The following is a 26,476-nucleotide window of genomic DNA, read 5'->3' as shown; positions in this document are numbered from 1 at the left end:
ATGCTATATTTATAGGATGAGTATCATAAGAACCCTAGTGCTAATCTATTTAAGATTTCTTTACTTGATTTATAATCCTAATCCAATTAAAATTTCTATTAAATCTCCATCTAATCTAGATATAGTCCTAACCTAATTAGGAGATACCATATCCACAATAAATTATCAGAATATCCTTAATTAATTTTAATCTAGATTTAATTATAAAAATTTTAAGATAACTAACCCTAGGTAGAAATCCAAATATAACACAACTAGTTAAGTCTCTGTCAAATGAAATGAAGGTGCATACAATATCAAAATCTAGGAGTTGTGCGTACCTCAAGTTGGAATCCCGGGCATTAAGGGGGTGGAAGATACGCCTCTTTGCAAAGCTGGTGTGCTGGAGGTGGACAGCTGATCTCACCCTTCAAACTTACTGGTTTCCCATGTCAAACTCTCATGACATGGAGCAGCTTCAATATCCTATTGGGTTGTCTTGAAGGATAAGATACATAATTCAATGAACTTCCACAGGTGAAGCATAAACACATGCATGCCATCACTGTTTTCACTGAGAGCAAACTTTGGCTTTACATAGGGTCGGAGCAAGGAAGGAAGGTTCAGTGTCTCCATCACATGGATTCCTGCTGCGAGAAAGCATGTCATGTAAATAACAAGACTTGATTGGATCTGTAGATAAGGGAGAGATTAGAGAATGATTGGAATAACTTGTATCGTATCGATCGACGCGCTTGTTAGGTTAATTAAGTCTGTCAGAATTAGTCTATAATCAATAGTTTACAGTGGTGAAACCCTAGAAGATGACAGCACATGGAAGGTGTGGTTGTAACTGGTGGTGGTGAACTAGTTTATCTACAATGTACATATATATATATGACCCCAACTCTTCTTTGTAAGCCCTGCAGCTGTACATCTTCTCCTAATGGAACTCTCGTCCTCCCTCTTTAAAGGTTCCATTCCAAAGGAACAGTGGCCACGCCAATATTGCAGAATACTTCACAGCTCCCAAGTTTCTTTTTTGCAGGGTTTTACAGAATCGATATCTGCTATGGACGAACAAAATGTCATTTGCTATGACACTACAAACTCAAGAAGATTTGGAGAGGTAGAGATAGATCTAAAAGTTTTTCTATTGGAAACTATAAATTATTAACGATTATAAATAAAATTTTAATTAAGAATGATTGCATAAAATATAGGTTGATTTAAATTATTTACAATATTAAAAAAAAAAAAAAGATAATAATGTACGCGTTGAATACATCTACTGTTAATGTACCGATCAATGACTACCCTCTACTTAACAACCTCTACCCACATCGCTAATATGTGAAGACGGATGCCGCGGCCCCACCCACCGGCGGCCGGGGCCCGCGGTGTTCGACGGCCCCGAGTCCTTCTCCCTTGTGATTTGGCTTGTATGTGCCGTTTTGTCCCGTTGCGGCCTACCGCGATGTTTCGGGGAGCGTGGGACGATGAGTCGCCGCGTGTCATATCGCCATCAAATAATTGGACCTTAGAGAGGGGGACCCACTCGCACGTCAACATTTGATTTCATTAATTTTATTTTCTCTACTTTTCGTTATGTTGGAGGATATTCTTCGAAGCGTTTCTCTCCCATTGGTTGATAGGAAAAAACAAAATCAACAATTGGTGATCATAATTAGATGTCGGAGGTTGGCGATGACAATAATTGTAGGTGGTATTGGGACGATAATAAACGACAAAAATCGATCCATAGGTGATGGGTTATGAGCGATGCGGGTGAAGGATGGAATTGACGCTCAATGTTGTCACCATCAAAAATATTTTTCTATTAAAATCAAAAACTGAAAACAATTTCTTTTATAAAGATCGCTTAAAATGTTTTTGGAAGGAAAAGCAATGTCAGGGGCCGCAAAGGGGTATTAATTCTACCACATGGGAGGGTTACTTCGGCTGCTTCCCACTCGGGACTGGGTAAAAGAGGAAGGGCGTGGTGGCCACGAGGAGGTCAGGGATCAAACAGTGGGCGACCTCAATCCATTCATTTGGTGGCCGTACGGGAAGCCCGATCGATTACTAGCAGAGGAAAAGAACGAATTCAATTCAAGCGGAAGTGTGACACGGAGAACTGAGAGCGAAGGCAGCACCAGATTCGGGAGGGCGACGAGGAGGACGGGGCCAGAGCTCGCCCAAAACCCTCCAAATCGCGGTCCTCGGGCCACCCGATCTCGGAGATCGAGGCTCCACTCCCCCTTATCCGATTTATTTAGTCCAAATTCGTTTTTTTTAATGGGGTAGAAGTTGAATTTTTTAGTGCCGAGGTTCGTCCAATCGACAGAGAACGTGAGGAAATTGGAAAGGTTTGGTGGCCGGCCCGGAGGGAGAAAGGTTGCTTGGATCTGACGGCGGTTCCCCAGCTTTTTAATGGGAGGCCAGGTGAGCATCCTCTTCTCTCCTACTCTCTTCTGGTTATGCTTCCTTTCTGGATCGGTTTTATCTTATTTTCTTGGTCAAGATCGTTTCTTTTGATGTGATTTCCAGTTCTACTTCGTCAAAATCGGATTTTGATGAGCATTTCTCCGTTTCGTGGTTCGGGCTTTCTAATTATCCTTAATTGGTGTCGGAGATCAAGGCCCCGTTCATAGATTTGTCGAAGTCGGCATGTCCTACTCTCCTTTTTAATACGAACCGTGTCTTACTTAGTTGTAATGGGAAGCAACAGAGAGTCTAGATTCGTTGCCTCCACTGCTCGGGTCGGAGGTGTTGAATCTTAGCATTCCGAGATGGAGATTTTGCAGAGATTTGATCCTTTTGTTTATCCTCCCCTTGCTTGCTGTTTATAAGGGCAGCGGGATGTTATACTGAGATGTACTTCCTTGTCGCATGGTTCTAAAGTGATAAATCATGGCTCAAGATTTCACCTTACAAGAAGAAGAGGATGAAGTGTTCTTCGACTCGAGAGACTACGTCTCGTCTGTCTCCGATTCGTGTCCCGGGAGCCTGGCGGATAATGGTTTGTTCCCTGAAGACCAATTCATCAGTTGGCCACGGGTTGTTCCCCAGGTCTGGATCAAGGATCCTGTCAGCGTGAGGGAACGGCGGGACAAGTTCATGAAAATTTTTGGTGTGGATATGATGAACAGCTCCCCTGAAGAATCAGATAGTCCTGATGAAGAGCTAAAGGTGGATGGTGATATTGAGCCGGATATTGGTAGAGTCATGTCAGACAGTGGTGCTGTGCTAAGAAGCCCTTGTTCAGGGGGCAATTGTTCTATGTCCAGCTTGTCCAATGAGGAGATGGGTGCATCATGCAGTGCGAATAATTTAGGCAAAGATGGTAGCTTAAGAAGCCTTCATGAAGTTGGTTATAATAGGAGTTCAACACTTCATGAACTTGAGAGAAATTTTGGTCCATCATCCTTGACCCAGCAGCTTATGAGGAAAGAAGATGATGCATCAATCATATCTAAGAAGTCAGTAGAAAGGACAAAGATTGGATGGCTCAGAAGATTGGGTGCTGCTGCTTGCATGTTGGATAGGCAAGGGGACAAGTGTAGTTCCAATTTTTCTAACTTTTGCAGGGGTGGAAGTACTAAGACTCAAAGGGTCAAAGTCCATCCTTACAAGAAGCGATCAAAGGAATTATCTGCAGTCTACAAGCGGCAAGATTTCAAAGCCCATAATGGTGCCATCTTAACCATGAAGTTTAGCCCCGATGGTCAGTATTTAGCTACCGGAGGTGAAGATGGAGTTGTGCGTGTGTGGTATGTAACGGAATGTGAAAGAACAGATGAAAAAGACATTCTTGGAGATGATCCTTCATGCATATACTTCACAGTGAATGACACTTCTGAGTTAACTCCTCTCTATGTTGACGAAGAGAAAAAATTGAAGTCCAGAAGCACAAGAATAACTTCAGATCCAGTGTGTGTTGTCATTCCTCCTGAAGCTTTTCAGTTGTCTGAGGAACCACTTCATGAGTTCCATGGGCATGATGGGGATGTTTTGGATATTTCATGGTCAAATAATAAGGTCAGTTAACATTTTTACACTTTGCTTCTATACTGAAGGATAATTTATTGATATAGACTTTTAGTATTGCACGAATCTTTTTCTGATTGTGAGATTTATGCTTTTGTCAGTGCTTACTATCATCATCCATGGACAAAACTGTTCGCATGTGGCAAGTTGGTTCCGAAGACTGTGTCAAAATATTCCCTCACAATGATTACGGTAGGTAATTCCCTTTGATGTTGTTATGTTGCCATTATCTGTCATTCACATAATTTTAGCTCCAGTCAGTTCGTTGGTCTCACAAGTTCTTTTGCATCATCCGATGAATTATGCAGTGACATGTGTGCAGTTTAATCCTATAAATGAGGCCTACTTCATCAGTGGCTCCGTTGATGGTAAAGTTCGTATATGGGAAATTTCAGTATGTCGTGTTGTGGGTTGGGTTGATACTAGAGAAATAGTCACTGCAGTTTGCTACCGTCCTGATGGAAAGGTGTGTTGATACTGTTCTTTGTAGTTGTTCTTAAAGAGTTTTGTCATTGTGAGACTTTCTATAAAAAAAATGTTTCCCTTTTGTGCAGGGAGCAGTTATTGGCACCATGGCAGGCAATTGCCGCTTTTATGATGCATCAGGTAAATGTGAATCTTCTAACATGATAGTGTTTTTTTTTTCTTGTTGACATCTTTATACATAGTGGAATACCGTGATCCTCATAAAAAGACTACATTCTTATTCACCTAGACTGATAACTAAGTCTTCTTTACCATGTAGATCACTTTCATATGTATGTTTTTATTCCCTTCACGGATGCTTGATACACTTTCTGGATATGTACTTAGCTCCAATAAATCCTGCAGACCAATACATCGCACTCTTTCTGACTCTGTTGCTCCATTGAATGGATTTGAGTTTGGAGTTTTCGTCATTATTGTAATAATGAGAAATCTTGCTACAGTTTATCTCGTTACCTCATAGGATTGTATATGTTACTTATTGCTGTTTTTCTGCATGGATCAGATAATCATCTGCAGCTAGATGCTCAGGTCTCCTTGCAGGGCAAAAAGAAGTCCTCAAAAAGGATAACAGGATTTCAGGTAAATTTCTGCAGAAGTGACCCCTATATGGTTGATATTTCATATCTGTATTTGCCAACTTCATGTATGCTGTTTGTCTATTACCATTTCTATCTTCTTACAACTTTTGGTTCCATCTCCAGTTTTGCCCAAGCAATCCTCACAAACTGATGGTATCTTCTGCTGACTCACAAATCCGAATTTTTGATGGGATTGATGTGGTTTCGAAATTCAAGTGTATGAAATCTTGCCCTATTAGTATGATCCATTTATTCCAGGACATTCATTCGCAGACCAATAGTCCTTATGTGTCTCGTATAATTGCTATTCACAGGTATCCAGAACTCTGGAAGTCAGGTCTCTGCATCCTTCACTGCAGATGGACAGCATATCTTTTCTGCCAGTGAAGACTCCAATGTCTACATGTGGAGCCATCATGCTAGCGATGTGGCACCCACATCTCACCACGTGAAGAGCACCTGGTCTAGTGAGCGCTTCATTTCGAGCAATGCATCTATTGTGATACCCTGGTGTGGTCTGCAGTGCAGAAAATCAGGAACAAACACCTCTGAGGTCCCCCATTTGCAAAAGGATGTCTTCAGGGAGAATGCTGGGCTCCTAGGATATGACTTTAATTGTCATATAAAAGATTTGATTGGTAAATACACCTTGAATTTATCGCCTTCCAGTTGTTTCTCTCTAAGCCATGAGTTCTTGGAGTCTCTGCGGAAGAGCTCTGCAACTTGGCCGGAGGAGAAACTTCCCTCAAACTTTGTTGCATCTACCTTCTACAAGTCCCACTACAAGTCCCTGAAGACTTTTCGCCAGACCACCTCACATGCCTGGGGTCAGGTTATAGTTGCTGCTGGATCAGATGGATGGATCAGATCTTACCAGAATTATGGATTACCACAACATCTATGATTAATTTGGCCTGCACATGGTCGTATCGATTTCTTTTTGCCATAGTACCACTATATATGCTTTTGGCAGTACCTCTTTCACACCGCTCTATTATGTAAGTAGAACATACAAAGGAACACATCTCCAGTGCTTCTGCCAATTCTACATGGATCAGAATTATACATAAGCTGGCAGGACACAGAGATATTGACGCCATCAAAAGATCAAGCTAGGCGGATAAGGCTTGAATTCTTTGTACATTTGTGCAGTGTAGGTGAGATTTTTGGGTTTGGTATTTTTCTTGTATCAGCTTTGGACACCTTTGGGTTTCCTGATATGTCATAAAAACATTTGGCAATATTGGTGTAAAGCATCCCCATTGTCTAAGGCGGCAACCGGCAGATGAGCTGGGTGAGGGTTAACTTGTACTTTCGGATAGAGAACGCTCATTCAATTATATAGATTCTTTCAAGTATTTCCTATCTGATTGAATTGCTACGGTTGGTCATGGTGGGTTGAACCTTGTCCTGAGGTCTGAATTGGGGTGTTCATCTTCTAGAATTTGCTCCTCTTGTAACTACTCATGGTAGGTTTTGCATGTGTTTGAAGGGTTCTTTCTGGTAAACTTTGTATTCATCTTGATTTATGGATGCTTGGAAAAGTTAAACTGGTGACCTCATTTCATTGATGTTTTGGTCTTTTTCTTTCCAAAACCTGCTACTGCCTCCAAAATGATCCATTGCTACAGTGGACTGAAACACAACCATAGTCTAATTCTGTCTAAATCACGATTCAGATGGCTCCACTTGCTGAGACTTCGCACCCAAGTCATCTTTGTTTATTTATCATAGAATGAGTCTAACATGGTTTAGGAAAAGTGAGAATCTCTTAAAGCACATGAAGTATAGGATCTTTGTGTTTGACTTAGTGCTTAATTACACAGAATTTTGCTTTTCGTTGAAGATTATATCTCGCTAAATAAAAAGTTTAGGTTGCGCGATCCAGATAATTCTTAGTATGATGGATAAACCTGTCAAATGCCTTTGTGATGGACATTAATGTCAGCACAAAATTGATGCGAGAACAGAGCAATATAGATTTCGAGAACAACCATAAGGTGACCTCTTTCCACACCTTTCTGATACAACCAAATGTGATTTGATTACAAGTATAATGCGGGCGCACGCACCTATGCATCCATTGATGTGTTTATTGGACATCCTTTTAGATTTGGGGAAAACTTCACATGGACGGAAGCTGCTTGAAAGAATGAAATCAAAGTGCTTTCGAGGTATGACACATCAGAACACATGAGCAGATGCACAGCACAGCAGTTGGTGATGATGATTCCAAGTGGCAGATCAACACCTAGGCAAGTCGGCCGGAGGATGGGGAAGAGTCTCCAGGGGCCCCTCGCCGTTCTTCACGATGAACGCCATCGACAGGCCCCAGGTCAGGTGCACATCAAAATGGCAGTGCATGAACCACACACCTGCATGCAGCGTGCATGACGCGTGTTCTAAGAGGCTGTGTCTACGAGAATTTAGTGGGTGTTAGGACGATGATACTGAGAGAGGTCAGTAGTACCTGGATTGTCGGCGACGAACCGGATGGCGGCCCATCCTCCGACCGGCACTCCGATGGTGTTCATGTATGGCGGATCAACCAGGTTGAGCTTCGCACCCATGGGGTTGTAGTTCCCTGTTCCGTAGCCCACAACATAGAAGTTGTAGCCATGGAGATGGATAGGGTGGTTCTCGGTCGTCACGGTGCCGGTGTTCTGCAAGATGAGCTGCACCCTGCTCCCGTACTCGAGGACCTTCACTTTGGTCCCGATCAGGGACTGGGTGTCGTTGGGGATATTGTTGGGCGCGCCATTGACGAAGTCGTAGGTCTTGATCGGCACGCCGGGAAAGTCGTCCGTGTACAGACCATTGATGTTGTTGTAGTAGGCCTGGAGGAGCGAGATGTTAGGCTTGACGAAACTGACGTTGTTCATCGACGCCGCGAAGACGCCGCCGCTGGGTCCCTGGCAGCTCTTGTTGGGGTTGGACGAGTGGCATTCCTCCACGTTCAAGCCGACGGTGAAGAAGAGGTTGGCGTCGATCTCGGAGGGGAGGTTGGTGGCGTTGAGGCTCCGGAGCATGTGCAGGTTGGTGTTGACGACGAGGTTGTCGTTGTAGACGGGGAGCTGGGCGGGGAGGCTGAGGTCGTCGAGCGTGGCTCCGGTGTACTGGAAGTGGGCAATGGCGGAGATGTTTTGGAAGGTGACGTTCTGGGCGGACATGTACGGCCCCATCGCCATGTCGTACCGGTCGATGGGCTGGTCGGCCTTGACGAGGACGTTGATGGTCTGCCCCGGAGTGATCATGAGGCGGTCGACGGTGAAGGGCTTGGTGTACTCGGCGTCGGCCTCCACGATGGTCAGCTTGTGGCCGGCGATGGCGAAGAAGTGCTCCATGTTCAGGGACGCGCTTATCAGCCGCAGCAGGTACGTCTTGCCGGGGACGACGTCGATCTTGTACACATCTGGAGACAAGAAACCAGTCGTGTGACAATCATCAACAAGAAGCAATGGTAGCAGCGAGAGCAGGGTAGGCTACCAGTAGCCGAGCAGTTGTAACGCGGCCCAGGGTGGCTGTTGATGAGGTACGCCTCCGCAGGTGGAGGGCCGCCGCCGCTGGCGACCACCTCTTTCTCCAGCTGCAGCATATCCTTGTGCCAGTATTCCCCTGAGACGAGCTTTGCAGCGTCAGCAAAACCTCGAACCATCTCTCCTCGAAGCTCATGGGAAGGGAAACGACATTACCAAAGATGAGGACGTGCTCCTCGTAAGGGTAGGGAAAGGGGTAGGGGACGCTGGTCTTGGGGTAGATGACGATGGCGCCGTTGACGGTGGCGCGGAGCCATGAGATATGCGCGTGCCAGAACAGCGTCCCCTTCTGCTGGAACAGGGTGAACTCGTAGGTGAAGCTCTGCCCAGCCTGGATCGGGCATTGGGTGATGTAGGACGGCCCGTCCGCCCAGCACGACAACCTCTGCCGCACTCCATGCCTACAATGCACAGATGGAGAGGACGCCATGATTAGTTCTCGGCATGCGCTGTGAGTTTGGTACCGCATGAGCAGCGTAGACATGCAGTAAAATGAGCCGGGTGGCAAGATTATTACCAGTGGATGGTGGCGTTGTGCGGGCTCTCGTTCGTGACCTTGACGATGATCCGATCATCTTCCTGGGCGTAAATGACCGGGCCGGGGAACATACCATTGACGGTGACGATGTCCTTGGTCTTGCACAGCTTCGTGACCCTCGTCGTTTGCACCTGCGCTCATAACATTCACACACAGTCCAGCCATCAAACAAGCAGATTTCCACGACAAGCTTTGATATCAATCTCAACTTCACAAAGAAACGACCCTTCGTTCTAATACTCCATGCAATAAAGGAGATTCTACAAATGACTAAATCTCTCTATCTCTCTGTCCTCTAAAAACTTACGCAACATATACTCAATGAAAAGCCTGCAAACTAAGAACAGAGGCATATGTGCGCATGCAGACAAAGATAAGAACGGAGACCTTGAAGTCGTAGAACCTGGTGGATCCTCCCACAGGCCAATGTCTGCGAGCAAGGCCGAGTGGAACATAACATGACAGCAAAAAGCTCAGCAACAGGATGTGACGAGAAGAAGACAAAGCCATCTTCCTACTCCTGTTTTTGTACCTCTTGTTGTGCACATTGGATGGAAAAGGAGCGGTCTGCTTATATACAATTGTTCGATTGAAGCGTGGAAATGACTGAAGCAAGAGAGAGAGAGAGAGAGAGAGAGAGAGAGAGAGATTGTCTCTGCAAGAGATTTGTCCAGATGTGCGGGAGAGTAGGAAGGGCAGGTCACCCTGTTCCTCCCAACACCGTGATTTGTTATCATAACCTGTCGGAGAGGTGGCCATCCAAAGTCATTATTGTACAAAACTTATTGGCTGTTTTGACTGCAAAGAGAACAAACCATAAAGGTGAGGGATAGAGGAATTAAAAGGCTGCGAAATAAACAGTCCTTATTCTTTACATCCACCTCTAAAAGGAGGTCATATTGGAGCCTGGAATGCCTACCAATCCTTTTCCGGGAGGAACAGTGTGTCCATGAAATTTTGCTCTTCTTTCGCATTGCATGCACCCACTGGAAAATGGCCCAGGCTTCTGAAGCAGAGCTTTAAAAGTAACTTTGTGGAAGGAACACATCACTCATCAGCAATGATTTTACTTTCCACCTACTTCTCCTGTGACTTTATCTGTCCCAGTCCTTGCAGGGAGGAATTATTCTCATCTACATAGCCCGTGCTCGGAGAGAGGAAGGAAGACAGAAGCATGGAAAAGGCCTTGGTAATTATGCATACATGAATGAGGGTACAAATGCTGGTTAACCGTGGGTGTTAGAAATATTAAGGATCAAGCCTTCTGCTTTTGAAGTTTGCGATGCTGGTTGAAGCAGATTTCCATGATGATTGTAGCTGCCATGCATACTAAGCATTGTGGAGATCCAGGTGCTGGCATGACTTGTTCTTCTGGGAGCAATCTTGAGTTGACATTTTTGTGCAGATGCTCTGCTGCAAACAAACATCCAGTCAGGCCTCAAACTGTAGAGATAATGGATACTCTCAACAAAAGAACTCCAATCTTGATGGTGATTACTTTTGTGCAAATTTATACTGTCATAAGAAAGTTTGACATGATAGAGTATGTTGGTGTGGCACTTCCTATTGATGGTAACTGGATCTATGACATCTATATTAATCAATCACATGTATGTTGTAAGCCTGATAAGGTGTATCACTTGACTTTACATAGTTCTAATTTGTTTGACTGACTGCTTAGCAGTTCCACTCAAAGAAATACTGCAATATTTACCTCAAAACGATCTATGCAAATCTGCTTCAAATAATGTACAGAGAAAGAAAAGGAAGCAATGTTTCAATGTTCCAAATGGTCCTGTAGAACATTTTGCTGACCACATAATAATACTGCAATGTTTCAAATAGCATAAAAAGCTAAAGACAACAAAGCAAGCAACACTACCACCTTTTCCCCATTAAAAAAGACAGTAACATGAAATTTCCAGTTATGTACTAGAATAAATCATCACAGAAGCCAAACTATGTTAGTTATCAGTACAAAATAACCTAATGGCTATTATACCAAACTAAACAATGATTAGGAAATAATAAGTTAATAACTACCCATTATCAAAATTGATCACAAGCCCATGGAATGCATTATATGCAGACCCCAACCACACAGCAAATGTGTCAACCAAACAGTTGACCTAAACCCTGTGATAACATCGACAGAAACATCTAAATAACTCCAATTATATAATTTGCTACCCTCTGTTTGTTCTCATTATTAATTTTTCCTGTAGCTAGATTCTCCCATGCAGAAGTCCCCATGATGTGTCACATTAACCAACACCCATGATTTTAAAAAGAAGTAAACACAACTAATTAGCTATGCAGTCTTCAAAGTCTGATCAGTAAATATATTTCGATGTGGAGCAAATCATCTCTATTATGTACAAAGAGATGAAGCCTCAAATAGGACATATTCTGGTATTGCCCCCAATGGCCACAGTAAGTAAAAACGTCAGCACGAATATGAAACCTCAAGGTTGAGGTGGAGTATCGTGTCAATATGACATCTCGGACTCGAGAGGGCGTCTACCTCTTCCCGGACCATCCGAAGCTGTACATAGCAACGTCGTTCCGGAAAGTTCGGAGCAGCATCGTGTGGCATTGATATATGTGGATCGATCGGCGCTCGCACAGAGGTACAAGCTGTAACGGTTATTATTAAATATGTTATTTAATAATAATGTAATCATTCTTATTAAGATTCATAATTCATTATCATGAATTTCTTCATTTATTATGGTTTAAATGATTTCAGTTTCTTATTCTTTATGCATGAAACCGTTATTATTAAATTAAATATTTAATATCATTAAGTTCTTCATTATGGTTTAAACGTTACAAATTTGAATTAATTCTTGAACGTTATGAGTTGGTGATGATAAATGTTCTTGATGGGAGAACATCTATATATACATGAGGATTTTGGTCCCTTGGCTCAATCATCTCTTTGAAGCGAAAGACTTTTCTACACCATCTAAAGCGAGAGTTCTGAGCTAAGAAGAACCAAAGTTCAAGAAGAAACCTCTGCAGAAACTCTTGGCGACAATGGCTGGAGGTACGCTATTTCGTTTCCGCATTAGTTTTATTATGTTTCTATTACAACGATTTGGAAACACAAGTTGGTTTCAGTGATTTCTTACATTTGGTATCAGAGCCTTTTGACCTCTGCTTTGATACGAAAGAGTTTTCATTTTTTATACGATGAAAATGATTTGATTTTGATTTTTTCTTGGAAACTTCAAGATATATTTTTATTGAAAATCATGAGAAAATATCATTTTCAACATTTTAGTTGGTAAAATGCTCATATTCTGTATGCATATTTAGTTATATTAAATTATGCTTATGAGCAAATTTTTTATGTTTAAAATGTCTAGTGACCCATATAATCTTAATTAATTAAGAATTTACCATAGCATTCTTAATTAATTAAAATTATATATAAAGTTAAAATAAGGATCACATAAGTAATTAGACATCATATCGTGACTGATTATATTTCATATAATAATTGTTATCCCACATGATCTTTTATTATATTTAATATAATTAATCAGGATAAAATATCAGATTATTTTCATAATTTACCCACAGGGATTATGAATTGAAATATAATTTGATAGTTTTATCATAAAGACCATATGAATCTATTTGAATTAAAAATTTAGCCCACAGGCAATTTTTATGTCATGAGATTCATATTTTTTGCATGTTTCACATTGGTAAAACATGTAATTTAGTCAATTAAGCTTCAAATTTTGACATAAGCATGTTTAATTTTATACAGTTTCTCAAACTGTTAATTTCTCTGATATTCGATGTGATATTCCTGAACTTAATGGTGATAACTATAAGATATGGAAGGAGAGAGTTCTCCTCCATTTAGGGTGGATGGATATCGATTATGCTATCAGGAAAGACGAACCACCTATAGTCACTAATACCAGCACTCCAATTGAGATCACGTTATATGAGAGATGGGAGCGATCCAATCGGCTCAGCGTGATGTTTATCAAAACTAAGATGACTGCTGGCATACGTGGTTCTGTTGACCAGCATGAAAATGTCCAAGACTTGATAAAAGCTATTGATGAACAATTCATCACTTCGGATAAGGCAATAGCAAGTACCCTTATTATGAAATTTTCATCCCTTAGACTTACCAACATAAAGGGTGTGCGTGAGCACATAATGCAAATGCCAGATATTGCGGCTCAACTTAAGAAACTTGAGGTTAATATGTCAAAATCCTTCTTGGTGCACTATATTCTGAACACCCTTCCACCTCAATATAGCCCTTTTAAAATTTCATACAATACACATAAGGACAAATGGTCAATCAATGAATTAATGACCATGTGTGTTCGAGAAGAAGAGTGGCTAGTGATGGAATTGGATGAGAGTGCATTGGTAGTAACCACTCGAGGGAAAAACAAAACTGACAAACATCAAGCCAATCAAAAAACTCATCAGCAGGGAAAAGGTAAAATACCACCCCAAGCTGATATCAAGAAAGAAGTAAGGTGTTTCTTTTGCAAAAGAAAAGGACACATGAAGAAGGAATGCACGAAATTCCAACAATGGCTTGAAAAGAAAGGTAAACGAACGTCATATGTATGTTATGAATCTAATATGGTCAATGTTAATATTAACACCTAGTGGATTGACTCTGGATCAACAATCCATATTGCAAACTCTTTGCAGGGTATGCAAAACCTAAGGAAGCTAGTGGGAAGTGAGCAAAGCATCTTATTAGGAAATAAGATGAGCTCACATGTGGAAGCAATTGGAACATGCATTTTAACTTTAAGTAGTGGTTTTGTTTTAAAATTGGAAAGAACCTTTTATGTACCAAGTTTCTCACGAAACTTAATTTCTATTTCCAGACTCGTACCATTTGGGTATTCCTTTAATTTTAAAGACACATCATTTTGTTTATTACATAAATCTGATTGTGTTGGGAATGGTATTTTGTCTGATGGTCTTTACCGTATTTTATTACAAAATGATAATACTCAAAGTTCAATGCATGTTCACGTTGGCATTAAGAGGTGTAATATTAATGAGGACTCCTCTATATTATGGCATCGGAGATTAGGACATATCTCCATAGAGAGAATTAAAAGATTAGTTAAAGATGGGGTACTTAGTACTCTTGATTTTACTAATTTTAAGACTTGTGTGGACTGTATTAAGGGAAATTAGACCAATAAGTCCAAAAAGGGTGCTAATAGGAGTTCAGACTTATTAGAGATAATTCATACTGATATATGTTGTCCGACATACATGGTCAGAAATACTTCATCTCTTTTATAGATGATTACTCACGATATATGTATATATATTTGTTTCATAACAAAAATGAAGCATTGGATGCCTTCAAAGTCTTTAAAGCTGAAGTTGAGAACCAATGTGGTAAGCAAATTAAAATTGTGAGATCAGATCGGGGTGGAGAATATTATGGTAGATATACTGAAAATGGATAAACACCTGGTCCTTTTGCTAAGTTTCTTCAAGAACATGAGATTATTGCCCAATACACTATGCCTGGTTCTCCAGACCAGAATGGTGTTGCAGAAAGAAGAAACCAAACCTTATTAGACATGGTGAGGAGTATGCTTAGCAACTCCAGTCTTCCTAAGTTCTTGTGGACTGAAGTACTAAAGACGGTTGTGTATATATTAAACCGAGTTCCAACTAAGGCTGTCCAAAAGACACCATTTGAATTATGGAAAGGTTGGAAACCGAGTTTGCGACATATGCGCATTTGGGGATGTCCGTCTGAAGTCAGGATATATAATCCACAAGAGAAGAAACTGGACCCGAGGACTGTTAGTGGATATTTCATTGGATATGCCGAAAAGTCCAAAGGTTACAGGTTCTATTGTCCATCTCACACAACTAGGATTGTGGAATCAAGAAACGCTAAATTTCTTGAGGATTATGTGATTAGTGGGAGCGATCATATCAAGAACATAGTTTCCGCACATGATCATATAGAATCTCAACCTTCCACATCAAATGATAGATTGGTTATAATTCATAGCACTCCTCAAGTACAAACTAGTGCTGAACAACCAATCATTGAAATTCCACAAGTTGTTGATAGTATTCTAATAGATCAAGCAGTTCAGGAATTACAACAAGCTCCTGAACAACTAGTTGAACCACAAGTTCCTCAAGGAACCATTGGTACAACATTAAGAAGATCTACTAGAAATAAAAGATCAGCAATTCCTAGTGATTATAATATTGGAGCCAAAAATGATCCTGAAACATTTTCACAAGCCATGAGTTGCAAAGAGTCAAAATTATGGCATGATGTCATGAAAGAAGAGATGAATTCCATGATGAGCAATGGAGTCTGGGATCTTGTAGAGTTGCCTAATGAAGCAAAGGCTATTGGTTGCAAATGGGTCTTTAAAACAAAGAAAGATTCGTTAGGCAACATTGAGAGATACAAGGCAAGACTTGTTGTAAAGGGATTTACTCAAAAAGAGGGAATCGATTATACGGAGACGTTTTCTCCTGTATCTAAGAAAGATTCTCTACGTATAATTTTGGCATTAGTTGCTCATTTTGACCTTGAATTGCAACAAATGGATGTGAAAACGGTATTTCTTAATGGAGATATAGAGGAAGAGGTTTATATGAAACAACCTGAAGGTTTCTCCTCTAGTGTTGGTGAACACTTGGTTTGCAAGCTTAGGAAGTCTATATACGACTTAAAATAAGCCTCCCGCCAATGGTATTTTAAATTTCATGAAGTGATTTCTTCATTCGGATTTGTTGAAAATCTCATGGATCAATGCATATACCAGAAGGTTAGTGGGAGTAAAATATGTTTCCTTGTTTTATATGTAGATGATATTTTGCTTGCAACCAACGACAAGGGTTTACTGCATGAGGTGAAACAATTCCTTTCTAAAAATTTTGATATGAAGGATATGGGTGAAGCATCTTATGTCATTGGCATTAAGATCCATAGAGATAGACCTCGAGGCATTTTAGGTCTATCACAAGAAACCTATATTGATAAACTTTTAGAAAGATTTCGGATGAAGGATTGTTCACCAAGTGTTGCTCCCATTGTGAAAGGTGATAGGTTCAATTTGAACCAATGCCCAAAGAACAAGGAATCAATGAAAAACATCTCATATGCTTCTATTGTAGGAAGTCTTATGTATGCTCAGGTCTGTACAAGACCTGATATTGCATTTATTGTGGAGATGCTAGGTCGATATCAGAGTAATCCAGGTATGGACCACTGAAGAGCTGCAAAGAAAGTGATGAGGTATCTACAAGGAACCAAAGATTACATGCTTATGTATAGACATACAGACAATCTGGATGTAATTGGTTACTCAGATTCAGACTTCGCCGGTTGTGTTGATTCTCGTAAATCAACATCAGGATATATTTTTATGATGGCCGGTGGAGCTATTTCTTGGAGAAGCGCTAAGCAAACCTTGATTGCTACTTCTACCATGGAAGCTGAGTTTGTCTCCTTGTTTTGAGGCTACTTCACATGGTGTATGGCTTAAGAGTTTCATTTCTGGGCTTAGAATCATGGATTCTATTTCTAGGCCATTAAGAATTTTCTGTGACAATTCAGCTGCTGTCTTTATGGCTAAAAACAATAAAAGTCGAAGTCGAAGTAAACACATCGACATTAAGTATTTAGCCATAAGAGAACGTGTAAAAGAAAATAAAGTGGTCATTGAGCACATTAGCACTGAATTGATGATTGCTGATCCTTTGACTAAAGGCATGCCACATCTAAAATTCAATGATCATGTAAAGAAAATGGGACTTAGTTCTACTTTGTAATGATATTGAAACTCTTATATATTGTGAAATTTTTTCATTTATGTGCACATTATTTTGAGAAAATATATTGTTGTTGGACCAAGAATAAACATAAGGTTTATTCATAAAGTAATATTACCACATTAAGATTAAGAAACTAAATACATCGTGATACATGGATGATAATACTCGCTCTTAGAGGACTTATCGCTATGATTCATGTATTTATTTCTTAAGAAAATTGTTCGAGAAAGATTAATTCAAATTATTAAGATAAACGTATTGACCAAGTGGGAGAATGTAACGATTATTATTAAATATGTTATTTAATAATAATATAATCGTTCTTATTAAGATTCATAATTCATTATCATGAATTTCTTCATTTATTATGGTTTAAATGATTTCAGTTTCTTATTCTTTATGCATGAAACCGTTATTATTAAATTAAATATTTAATATCATTAAGTTCTTCGTTATGGTCCAAACGTTACAAATTTGAATTAATTCTTGAACGTTATGAGTTGGTGATGATAAATATTCTTGATGGGAGAACATCTATATATACATGAGGATTTTGGTCCCTTGGCTCAATCATCTCTTTGAAGCGAAAGACTTTCCCACACCATCTAAAGCGAGAGTTCTGAGCCGAGAAGAACCAAAGTCCAAGAAGAAACCTCTGCAGAAACTCTTGGCGACAATGGCTGGAGGTACGCTATTTCGTTTTCGCATTAGTTTTATTGTGTTTCTATTACAATGATTTAGAAACACAAGTTGACTTCATTAAAATTTCTTACACAAGCCAGCCACCCAAGGAGCTGATCGCCATCATCATATTGTATACGATCGACCCTCCTTCACAAATATAAAAACCCTATGATCAATATCAGTAAGGGGAGGCTAAAAGCATTCGGCTCACTTCTACCCCCCTTGGTACTAACTTAAACTTCGGAAGGGTCAAGTCAGAAAATTCTCCTCCTGATTTCGACCTATGTGTACGACAACGAAGCAAGTGACGATGCTCAAGCTCAACTAGACCTCACATCCACTTTCTCCGCTCGAGCCTTCACATAGATGACTTTGCACATTTAGGATTGAACTAAAACACCTTAGACCACGACATAAAGATTCACAAATAGTGGCAATCAACTACTCAAATGGAGTTGATTTTGATTGTTGCACGACTAGTTGTGATGATACAATGGAAGGTTGTGTCTGTTAGCCGAGGATGCACGCAAGAAATAGCGGCAATATTGTTGATTGTGGGCCAAATAATTGGGCAGCCGAATGGACTCTCTATCATCTCCGATCGATAGGTACAACCTTCATTCACAACCATTGAATGAAGGTTGTGAATGAAGGTTGTACCTTCATTCACAACCATTCACAACCAGTCACAGCCGAGGATCCCCCAATTTTCTATCTTAATCCTTCATTCACAACCATTGAATTAATTATGAGAATATATTATCATATATAATAAACCTATAGTTCTAATATTTCGGATAGAACATCGATCAATTTTTATCCTTTTAATATCAAAGCTAAAATTATGTCTTAACCTTATTTTGTGTTCCAATTAAAAAGCTAATTAGCTGAAATCATTATCTCTTTTATTTTTTATGTTTTATATTTGAATTTTGAGAGTCTGTTGGATTCATTGAGGATGGATAATTTCAACATGAGAAACATGATGAGAAGAATCTTTGTTTTGGGTGAGATTAAGGAGAAGTTAGTGGTGGCATTACTTTATGACTTCTTCAAGGAAAAGGCCAAAATCCATCCCCCACCGGTCGCCCAAAGGATGAGACAAGATTCGAACGGAGACAACCAGTCATTGTTTACTGCTTGCACGAGCAAATGGCACTGTTGCAGTGAACTTTTTATGTGTGTGGAATTGTCTCGCTCCATTACGAGGGTTCGCAAAGAAGAAGAAGAAGAAGAAACATGAGAAGCATGAGGCACTCCATGCCATGGTCATGTCAAGATGGGAGGCCTTCCTCACAGTGATTCAATAATTGAAACCTTAATTTTGGGTACAATCTGTATTTGTTGTTTATCATATTGTCATGCACATATCTGATTTACTAAAACCATAAAGTTCTTTTACCAAAATTATATCACTTCCAAAGGAATCAATATACCCTTAATCTCTTCAAGTGCCATATATATATACATATATATATATATATATACACATATATATATAAATACACATATATATATATATACATATATATATATATACATATATATATATATACATATATATATATATATACATACATATATATATATACATACATATATATATATACATATATATATATATATATATACATATATATATATATACATATATATATCAAGTGAATGCTATATTCTTTCTCATGCAGATGAAATTTTATCATGGATTTTTTTGAGTTAAAGAAGCATGATATATATATATATATATATATATATATATATATATATATATATAAAGGAAGAAAAGATGAAGGACTCACGTGGCTCTTTGGAAGAAACCATGTCGCCTTCTTTTTGACACACCGCAGTGGCCAAGCCAGATTAGTATCTATTAATCGTCAACCGTTGATCTGACAATGTACGGTGGATGTTATGATGTTAAATGATTTCTTCCGGTATGCTCTTCCGCGGAATCCGCTGATCACTCGTGTAAATATGTGTAAATATGCATACAAGTTTTGATCTTGTGCGTGATTCGTGGTCAACCGAGTCAGATATTTGTCGTGCTAAAAAGTGGTCCCCAAGTGATGTTCTCGGATTGGAAATGCGGGCATGCGGATCGGGTAACATGTAATTGTTTGTGACCGAGTGCTATTAAAATGTGACACTCGTGAATCTTCTCCCTCGCCGCGCCTCGCCTCGCCTCGTCTCGCCTCTCCGCCCCGTCCACGATGGAGTCTCAGGCCGTCTCCCGCCGCCCCCTCCCGCCCATCCCCGCTCGCGCGGCAGCGGCTGCAGCGCCAAGGACGGCCTTCTCGCCCCAACGCTTCCGCCCCACGTCCATCGGCGGCAGCGGCGCAAGGCTGCCAACCCTGGTGGCCTCTGCCGTCACGACGCAGCGAGAGGCGGGCGCCACCTACACCGTCGCGACCCCCCTCGCGAGGGTATCGGTGGACTCGTTGCAGTACGAAAGCGGCGTTCTTGGGGCGATCACCGAAAGGACACGGCCAGCCGTGGGGGAGGAGCGCCCGAACGGGGCGCTCACCCCGATGGAGTACTTGACCAACGTGCTCTCCTCGAGGGTTTACGACGTGGCGATCGAGTCCCCGCTGCAGCTGGCGCCGAAGCTGTCGGAGAGGCTCGGGGTCAATCTCTGGCTCAAGCGAGAGGACTTGCAACCGGTAATGATTGCTATTCCATCTGTTGCTGCTGGAAAAAGAATGCCATCTTTGTTTCCTTTTGGCTATTATTGCTTGTTTAAATGGAATTTCAAGCCTTTTTTATCCAGTAAGAATGTATGGTGTTGCTCCGTCTGGTTTCTATTCTCATCTTTATATCTCCACCTTCATTTCCTTGCGTCCTTACTACTGCTTTGGCAAATGTGGATTGCTACACTTTCTTAAGTCTCATATATTAGGCAATTTTTCTTCGCTTACACTTTCAATTCTTCCTCTTTTCCTCTCTTTTGTTGATTCCAGTTCTGGTACTATTAAGTCACGTGGTTCGAGCAAGATGGACAGGAAGCTTCTTTCTTCTCCATGAGGAAAACAGTGGGTTTGTCGAACTATTGATTCAGCAGAAAAAGGAGTCCGCAACTTTTTGTTAAAGAAATCCAAAAATTAGATTTTCTTTTTGGTCTTTGGATCAAAGGGGAAAGTGTTTTCGGCACAATAAATTGCCACCAGTAGTTTTATTTCTTGGAATGATGGTTGGACTCGCTTTACAGGTATTCTCATTTAAGCTACGAGGAGCTTACAATATGATGGTTAAGCTTTCACGAAAGCAGTTGGATAAGGGTGTTATATGCTCTTCTGCTGGAAATCATGCACAAGGGGTCGCATTAGCTGCTCAGAAGTTACACTGTGATGCTGTGATTGTAATGCCGGTTACGACACCAGAAATTAAGGTGTCTGAATCAACTAAACACCATCGTTTACTTTCTTCTATGATGGGAATTCATGGAATAGAAAATTAACATCTGGTTGTCGTTTTTTGGTTTCAATTGTTGTCCCATCTCACTTATTTTCCTTTTTTTTTTTGTAGTGGCGTTCTGTTGAGAGATTAGGTGCAACGGTTGTCCTTAAGGGAGATTCGTATGATGAAGCGCAGACATATGCTAAGCAGTGTGCTGAGCAGGAAGGCCACACATTCATACACCCCTTTGATCATCCTGATGTTATTACAGGTCAAGGAACCATTGGAATGGAAATTATTCGCCAGTTGACAGGTCCATTGCATGCAATATTTGTTCCTGTAGGAGGTGGTGGACTAATAGCAGGAATTGCTGCTTACGTAAAACGAGTCTGCCCAGAGGTTTGTCCATTACGATAGTATCTTTATATCTTCTAAGCCTATAACTCGTTTTATAATATTTGTAACAAAGGTTTAGATAAATGCACATTATTAAATACCCCTTATTGGTTTAATGTTGTAAAGCAATATATTGTTGGGACATGTTTATATTATACTTAGCTACTTCAACATCCTTGTATGATTGGAACATTCAGTTCTAAATTTTATTGACCAAAGTTCATAAATTGATTTTAGTTGGTAAATCTAGAAATGTTAACAAGTAATATATTGCTTTTAAAGTCTTGGTTTCTTATGGTCAGTGTATTATTAGGATATGACCCACCAATTGGGTTTTTCATGTACTCAAAGAATATAAAGACCTTTAGGAAAATAAGAGAGAAGAAAGATCGCCATTGGAACCCCACTAAAATAACTGCATAACACAAATAATAAGTCTCCGAGCATATTCGCTTGGGTTTGTGAGTTTTAATGTGTCTTGGAGATGTGGGAGGAAAGCAAATCTCATCAGCCTGCAAAATCCCATTAAACAGAAGACCTACAACTCTTATCCTCTAAGTGGGTCTTATACGCTTCAAAGAAGCCAGACTAATGCAAGGAAAATTTCTTCAAGGATGGGTCCTCATTAATAAGTTCCGTTGTGAAGCAATTTTAATATACTTTTACAGTATTACTTGATATTTTAGTAATATTTTTATCTATCATTTTGAGAGCTCCTGTTCCTGTTCTAGTGAAACCAAAATTGCATTATTAGGTTCATGTAGTTAAACTTGCTTTCATTATAACACTGAAAATTCAATTTCAAATCTGTTACTGTACCATTCAACTAAATAAAGCTGAGAAAAAAAAGGGTCAGAGGAATTGATCACTTTTTTTTTCTACAGGTGAAGATCATTGGAGTTGAACCCTCTGATGCAAATGCAATGGCACTGTCTTTGCATCATGGGCAGAGGATCATGGTAGAGCATGTAGGTGGATTTGCAGATGGTGTTGCTGTAAAAGTAGTAGGAGAAGAGACATTTCGTTTGTGCAGGGAACTTGTTGACGGTGTGGTTCTCGTCAGTCGTGATGCTATTTGTGCATCTATTAAGGTATGTATTGTTTACAATTGTATATTGTCAGTGAATATACTTAAATCCTGTTTCTGATTCTCGAGTCTCTGGCTGTTAGGAAGGTTGACATTAAACAAGCTTTGACCATTAATAAAGACACCATTCAAACATGTGTACTGAAGCGATTTCTTGTGTTGTTCTTCTTCAAGTTGTTTCAAACTTTCTATCATTATGAACATTAGCTTTTGCCCACTAGTTAAATTTTGGTTGTCTTGCAACTAATGTATAATTTCAAAATAATTGATGTTGGATCACTAAAAGATTTTACATTCAAATACAGGACATGTTTGAGGAGAAAAGGAGCATTCTAGAACCAGCTGGTGCTCTCTCTCTTGCTGGTGCAGAAGCATACTGCAAATACTATGGTTTGAAAGGTACAAATGTTGTTGCAATAACCAGTGGAGCAAACATGAACTTTGATAGGCTGAGGTTGGTAACTGAACTTGCTGATGTTGGTCGGAAACGAGAGGCTGTACTTGCAACTATTCTACCAGAGGAGCATGGGAGTTTTAAGACATTCTGTAAACTGGTACTTTGCAAACATTATGTTAATCTACTTTATTTTTAGTGTTTTGACTTTTTAATTCTAGACATAGGAGAGCCTTGCAGGTAGGCTCCATGAATATTACAGAGTTCAAATACAGATATGATTCACGTAGAGAAGATGCTCTTGTTCTTTACAGGCAAGTAAGATGCTCATTTGATATTAGATCTAGAAAAACCATCAGTAGGTTTTTAATCCAGTAAAAAATGCACAATACTGTTGATCTATTGGTTGAAATTCACTTTTTCATTCCTTGAATATCTTATTCTAAATGCAGTCTTGCACTTTATGTGGTGGTAAAAGGTTTTGCTCTCTTGTTAAAGTCACTTGGTCTTTGTTATTGCAGTGTGGGACTTCATACTGACACTGAACTAGGAGCCATGGTGAACCGAATGAAATCTGCACAACTTCGAACTATCAATCTTACTAATGATGACTTGGCAAAGGATCATCTCAGATATTTTGTAAGTCACTTGGTTTTTGATAACTTAATATACTTGGCAATTGTTACCCTATTATCCAAGGCTGATGTTACATACTTCCAAAATAATAAATAATTGAATGTGGAGTTTTCTTTTGCCTTTTCTATTCTGAGCCAAAAGACAGGAAGACTATCAAACTTAGTTTATAAAGTGTATGAATTATGTGATACAAAAAAAATAAAAAAAGAAAGGGGGAGGCATAGAGGGGGAAGGAGACAGACAGCGGATAGAATAAGTTCGATAACAAAGGAACTTGTTAAATAACTACAGTAGTTGCCATAAAATATTTCATTTCTAAGAGAACAACCATTCAGTGAATGGGTCTGTCCTTTAGTTAGAACTTGGAAAGCATATTCTTCCCTAAGACCCAACAAATTAAGACAATAAAATGGGAGTTTAAATAGGCACTCGGGCACTTGGGTGAGGCGAGGCAAGGCCTGAGCGCCTCACAAATTCGCCAAGCGATGCGCTTCAGTGAAGCACCACCTGGCTACTTGCCTAAATCTAGGCGTTGGGCGCCTCGAGCGAGCACCTGGCTGAAACCATGATGAACCCTAGCGTCTACGGTTCGATTGAATAGTAGCTAATTGGTTTGATTGAACCAACTAAGCTACATAAAGTTACTTGCAAACCCACCACTTGCCCCGCGCCCCCCCTCCCCCGCATGACCTCGAGCAACCCTAGCACAACCTCTGCCTCCGCCGCATCTCTTTCATTGCCTTCATCGCCGATGCACAGGACCGACGCTTCCTCTGCCGCTAACGAACAAGTCCAAAGGTGTAGCTTTCATGCGCAATTCCCTCTACCATCGTTGCTTCCGTGTGTAGCTCCTTCCACCATTGACGGAGAGGACCGCAGCTTCCTTCGCCACCGACGGACACATTTGAAGCTTCCTCTGCCCACGACGTCACCGTCTGCAACTTCCGTTGTCATCATCCAAAGCTTTCTCCGCCGTTGCTATTGCTGTCCGGAGCTTCCTCTGTCGTCGGTATTGTCGTCCGAAAGTTCCTCCGTCACCATCGCTCTCCTTCCCTACTTTTCATCGTCGGTGACTCTTTTCTCCCGTCTGGCTACTGCTAACAATAGATTAAATACTGTTAACAGTAGATTGTTAACTACTATTATCATATAATAGTCTCTATTTAGATTTTAGCACTGTTAATCTCTATTTATCAATTATATTATATATTATTTATATTTTAATATTTCAGAACGTCTCATTTTGTTCTGGTGAGCACCTAGTGCCTCAAGCATTTTAAAACCTTGGTGCTTTTTGGCGCCTAATACTTTTTAAATCACTGCAATAAAAGCATCACATTATTTCCATTTATTTTTTATTCTTTTTCTTCTTCAGTTACTCAAAGCACTAGGCATTGAAGTGAACATAGGTAGCATGTGATATTTAAATAGCTGGATACTGTTTGCCATGCCTGCTTGCCAAAAGGGCAATTCAGCAAGTTACCGATATTGACAATGGTTTGCTGTAAGTGGTGTAGTCATATATGGTTGCCATTGCTATCCAAAATTTACATTTGCTACTTTTGATATGCCTCTGGGTTATATCATATCAGTAGGTTTGGGTTAATCATTTATCACAGACTTGCCAGTTAGATTAGTGTTTAAACTTTAAAGACTAACACATTTTTTACGGTTCCAAATTAATATTCATTATGCAAATAGATGACAGAGCAGTCTGCTTCTATTCATTTCTTCAATATATATATGTGTGTGTGTGTGTGTGGAATTTTACCTTTTTATATTTATTTGTACAATTAGTCGACTCTTTGTTCCCAACTTATTAACTGACTCATCATGTAATCTTGTATTTAACATACATGTATGGTTTTATGAAAGCTTCATACTGTGTAATGGTATCAACTCTTGAACTGGTATTCATTACGTATACAGATGGGAGGCTGGTCGAATGTCCGAGATGAACTACTTTGCAGATTTATCTTCCCAGAGAGGCCAGGTGCTCTTATGAAATTCTTGGATGCCTTTAGTCCACGTTGGAATATTAGCCTGTTCCATTATCGAGCACAGGTTTAGTACTTTTCCTCTTCTTCTTTACGTTGATCACCAGATTATTCCTTATTTGCTACCATTACCTTGAATATACCACAAAGGAAACTTTATATTTGCAAGAATGCAAGGATATTTTCTTTTTATTTTTTGAGGGAATTAGTGAACAATAACCTATACAAGATTTATTCCACTAAACTCTGAAACAAACAGAAGACATGCGAAAGATGATTAAACAGTCTCACCTCCCGTGATGGAAGTTCCATCTGAGTTCCATTAGATGCTCATCGAAGATGGTGAGGTGACATATGTTTATTGTCTGATTTTTGATAGGGTGAGACTGGTGCAAATGTCTTAGTAGGCATCCAAGTGCCGAAGGAGGACATGCAAGAATTTAAGCATCAAGCTCAGGATCTCGGATATGAGTATACCTATGAGATGACCAACGAGTCCTATCGGCTTCTCATGCAGTGAGTAAGCTAGATCAAGCATCAGAAGCTTTACGATTGGAGGAGAAATTCATGAGTAGTACTGATTGTTCTTCGAATTTTCTTGACTGCTCTTCTGTTTGTTCTCGTGTTTTGGTTTCCAGTAGAAATGCGGATGCAGCCCTGGCTCTCTCTATTTATGTAGTAGGTACTGAGAGCAGAACAGCTGAATTCCTTTGTTTATCTGTGTCTGCTATTTACTATCAATATCTCTTTTCTCGGAAGCTTTCTCGATGGAAGAATGTGAACATGCATCTAAAGCTGTGTATGATTTTGAGTTGAGGGACTAATCTGCCACCTGAGAAAGAAGAGAATCATGTTGTCCATTGTACCTCATGCCAATCAGGTGAATGTATCG

The 26,476-nt window shown here is 40.1% G+C and overlaps 3 protein-coding genes across 5 annotated transcripts; 2 read left to right on the top strand and 1 right to left on the bottom strand.

Annotated features, from left to right (window-relative positions):
• The first annotated feature begins 1,941 nt into the window (after window positions 1-1,941).
• LOC103984996 (uncharacterized) lies at window positions 1,942-6,463 on the top strand. 3 transcript variants are annotated; one of them, XM_009402600.3, is made up of 8 exons: window positions 1,942-2,424; window positions 2,884-4,020; window positions 4,131-4,221; window positions 4,338-4,495; window positions 4,584-4,635; window positions 5,021-5,097; window positions 5,220-5,313; window positions 5,411-6,463. In XM_009402600.3, the coding sequence occupies exons 2-8, from the start codon at window positions 2,893-2,895 to the stop codon at window positions 5,998-6,000; spliced, it is 2,190 nt and encodes a 729-aa protein (XP_009400875.2). In that variant the 5' UTR covers window positions 1,942-2,424; window positions 2,884-2,892; the 3' UTR covers window positions 6,001-6,463. The 3 variants fall into 3 exon arrangements, with proteins under 3 accessions (XP_009400875.2, XP_009400872.2, XP_009400873.2); XM_009402597.3 differs by having other exon boundaries at window positions 2,530-4,020; XM_009402598.3 differs by having other exon boundaries at window positions 2,504-4,020.
• A 738-nt stretch (window positions 6,464-7,201) lies between these two features.
• Window positions 7,202-9,680, bottom strand: LOC135674985 (laccase-6-like). The gene is made up of 6 exons (XM_065185244.1): window positions 9,558-9,680; window positions 9,150-9,301; window positions 8,789-9,033; window positions 8,583-8,711; window positions 7,567-8,508; window positions 7,202-7,471 (listed from the first exon to the last, which is right to left on the bottom strand). Exons 1-6 carry the CDS (start codon window positions 9,678-9,680, stop codon window positions 7,341-7,343), a joined length of 1,722 nt encoding a protein of 573 aa, XP_065041316.1. The 3' UTR covers window positions 7,202-7,340.
• Window positions 9,681-19,826: 10,146 nt separating this feature from the next.
• On the top strand, window positions 19,827-26,342 carry LOC135673796 (threonine dehydratase 1 biosynthetic, chloroplastic-like). Its single transcript, XM_065183105.1, has 9 exons — window positions 19,827-20,341; window positions 20,887-21,066; window positions 21,204-21,473; window positions 22,355-22,561; window positions 22,863-23,111; window positions 23,192-23,265; window positions 23,473-23,590; window positions 25,517-25,651; window positions 25,964-26,342. The coding sequence occupies exons 1-9, from the start codon at window positions 19,892-19,894 to the stop codon at window positions 26,102-26,104; spliced, it is 1,824 nt and encodes a 607-aa protein (XP_065039177.1). The 5' UTR covers window positions 19,827-19,891; the 3' UTR covers window positions 26,105-26,342.
• The last annotated feature ends 134 nt before the right edge of the window (window positions 26,343-26,476 follow it).

This window comes from Musa acuminata, chromosome BXJ1-5 (assembly GCF_036884655.1).
Source record: "Musa acuminata AAA Group cultivar baxijiao chromosome BXJ1-5, Cavendish_Baxijiao_AAA, whole genome shotgun sequence".
NCBI lineage: Eukaryota > Viridiplantae > Streptophyta > Magnoliopsida > Zingiberales > Musaceae > Musa > Musa acuminata.
Note: the sequence above shows the minus strand (reverse complement) of the source record. Positions and strands in the feature narration are given on the sequence as shown.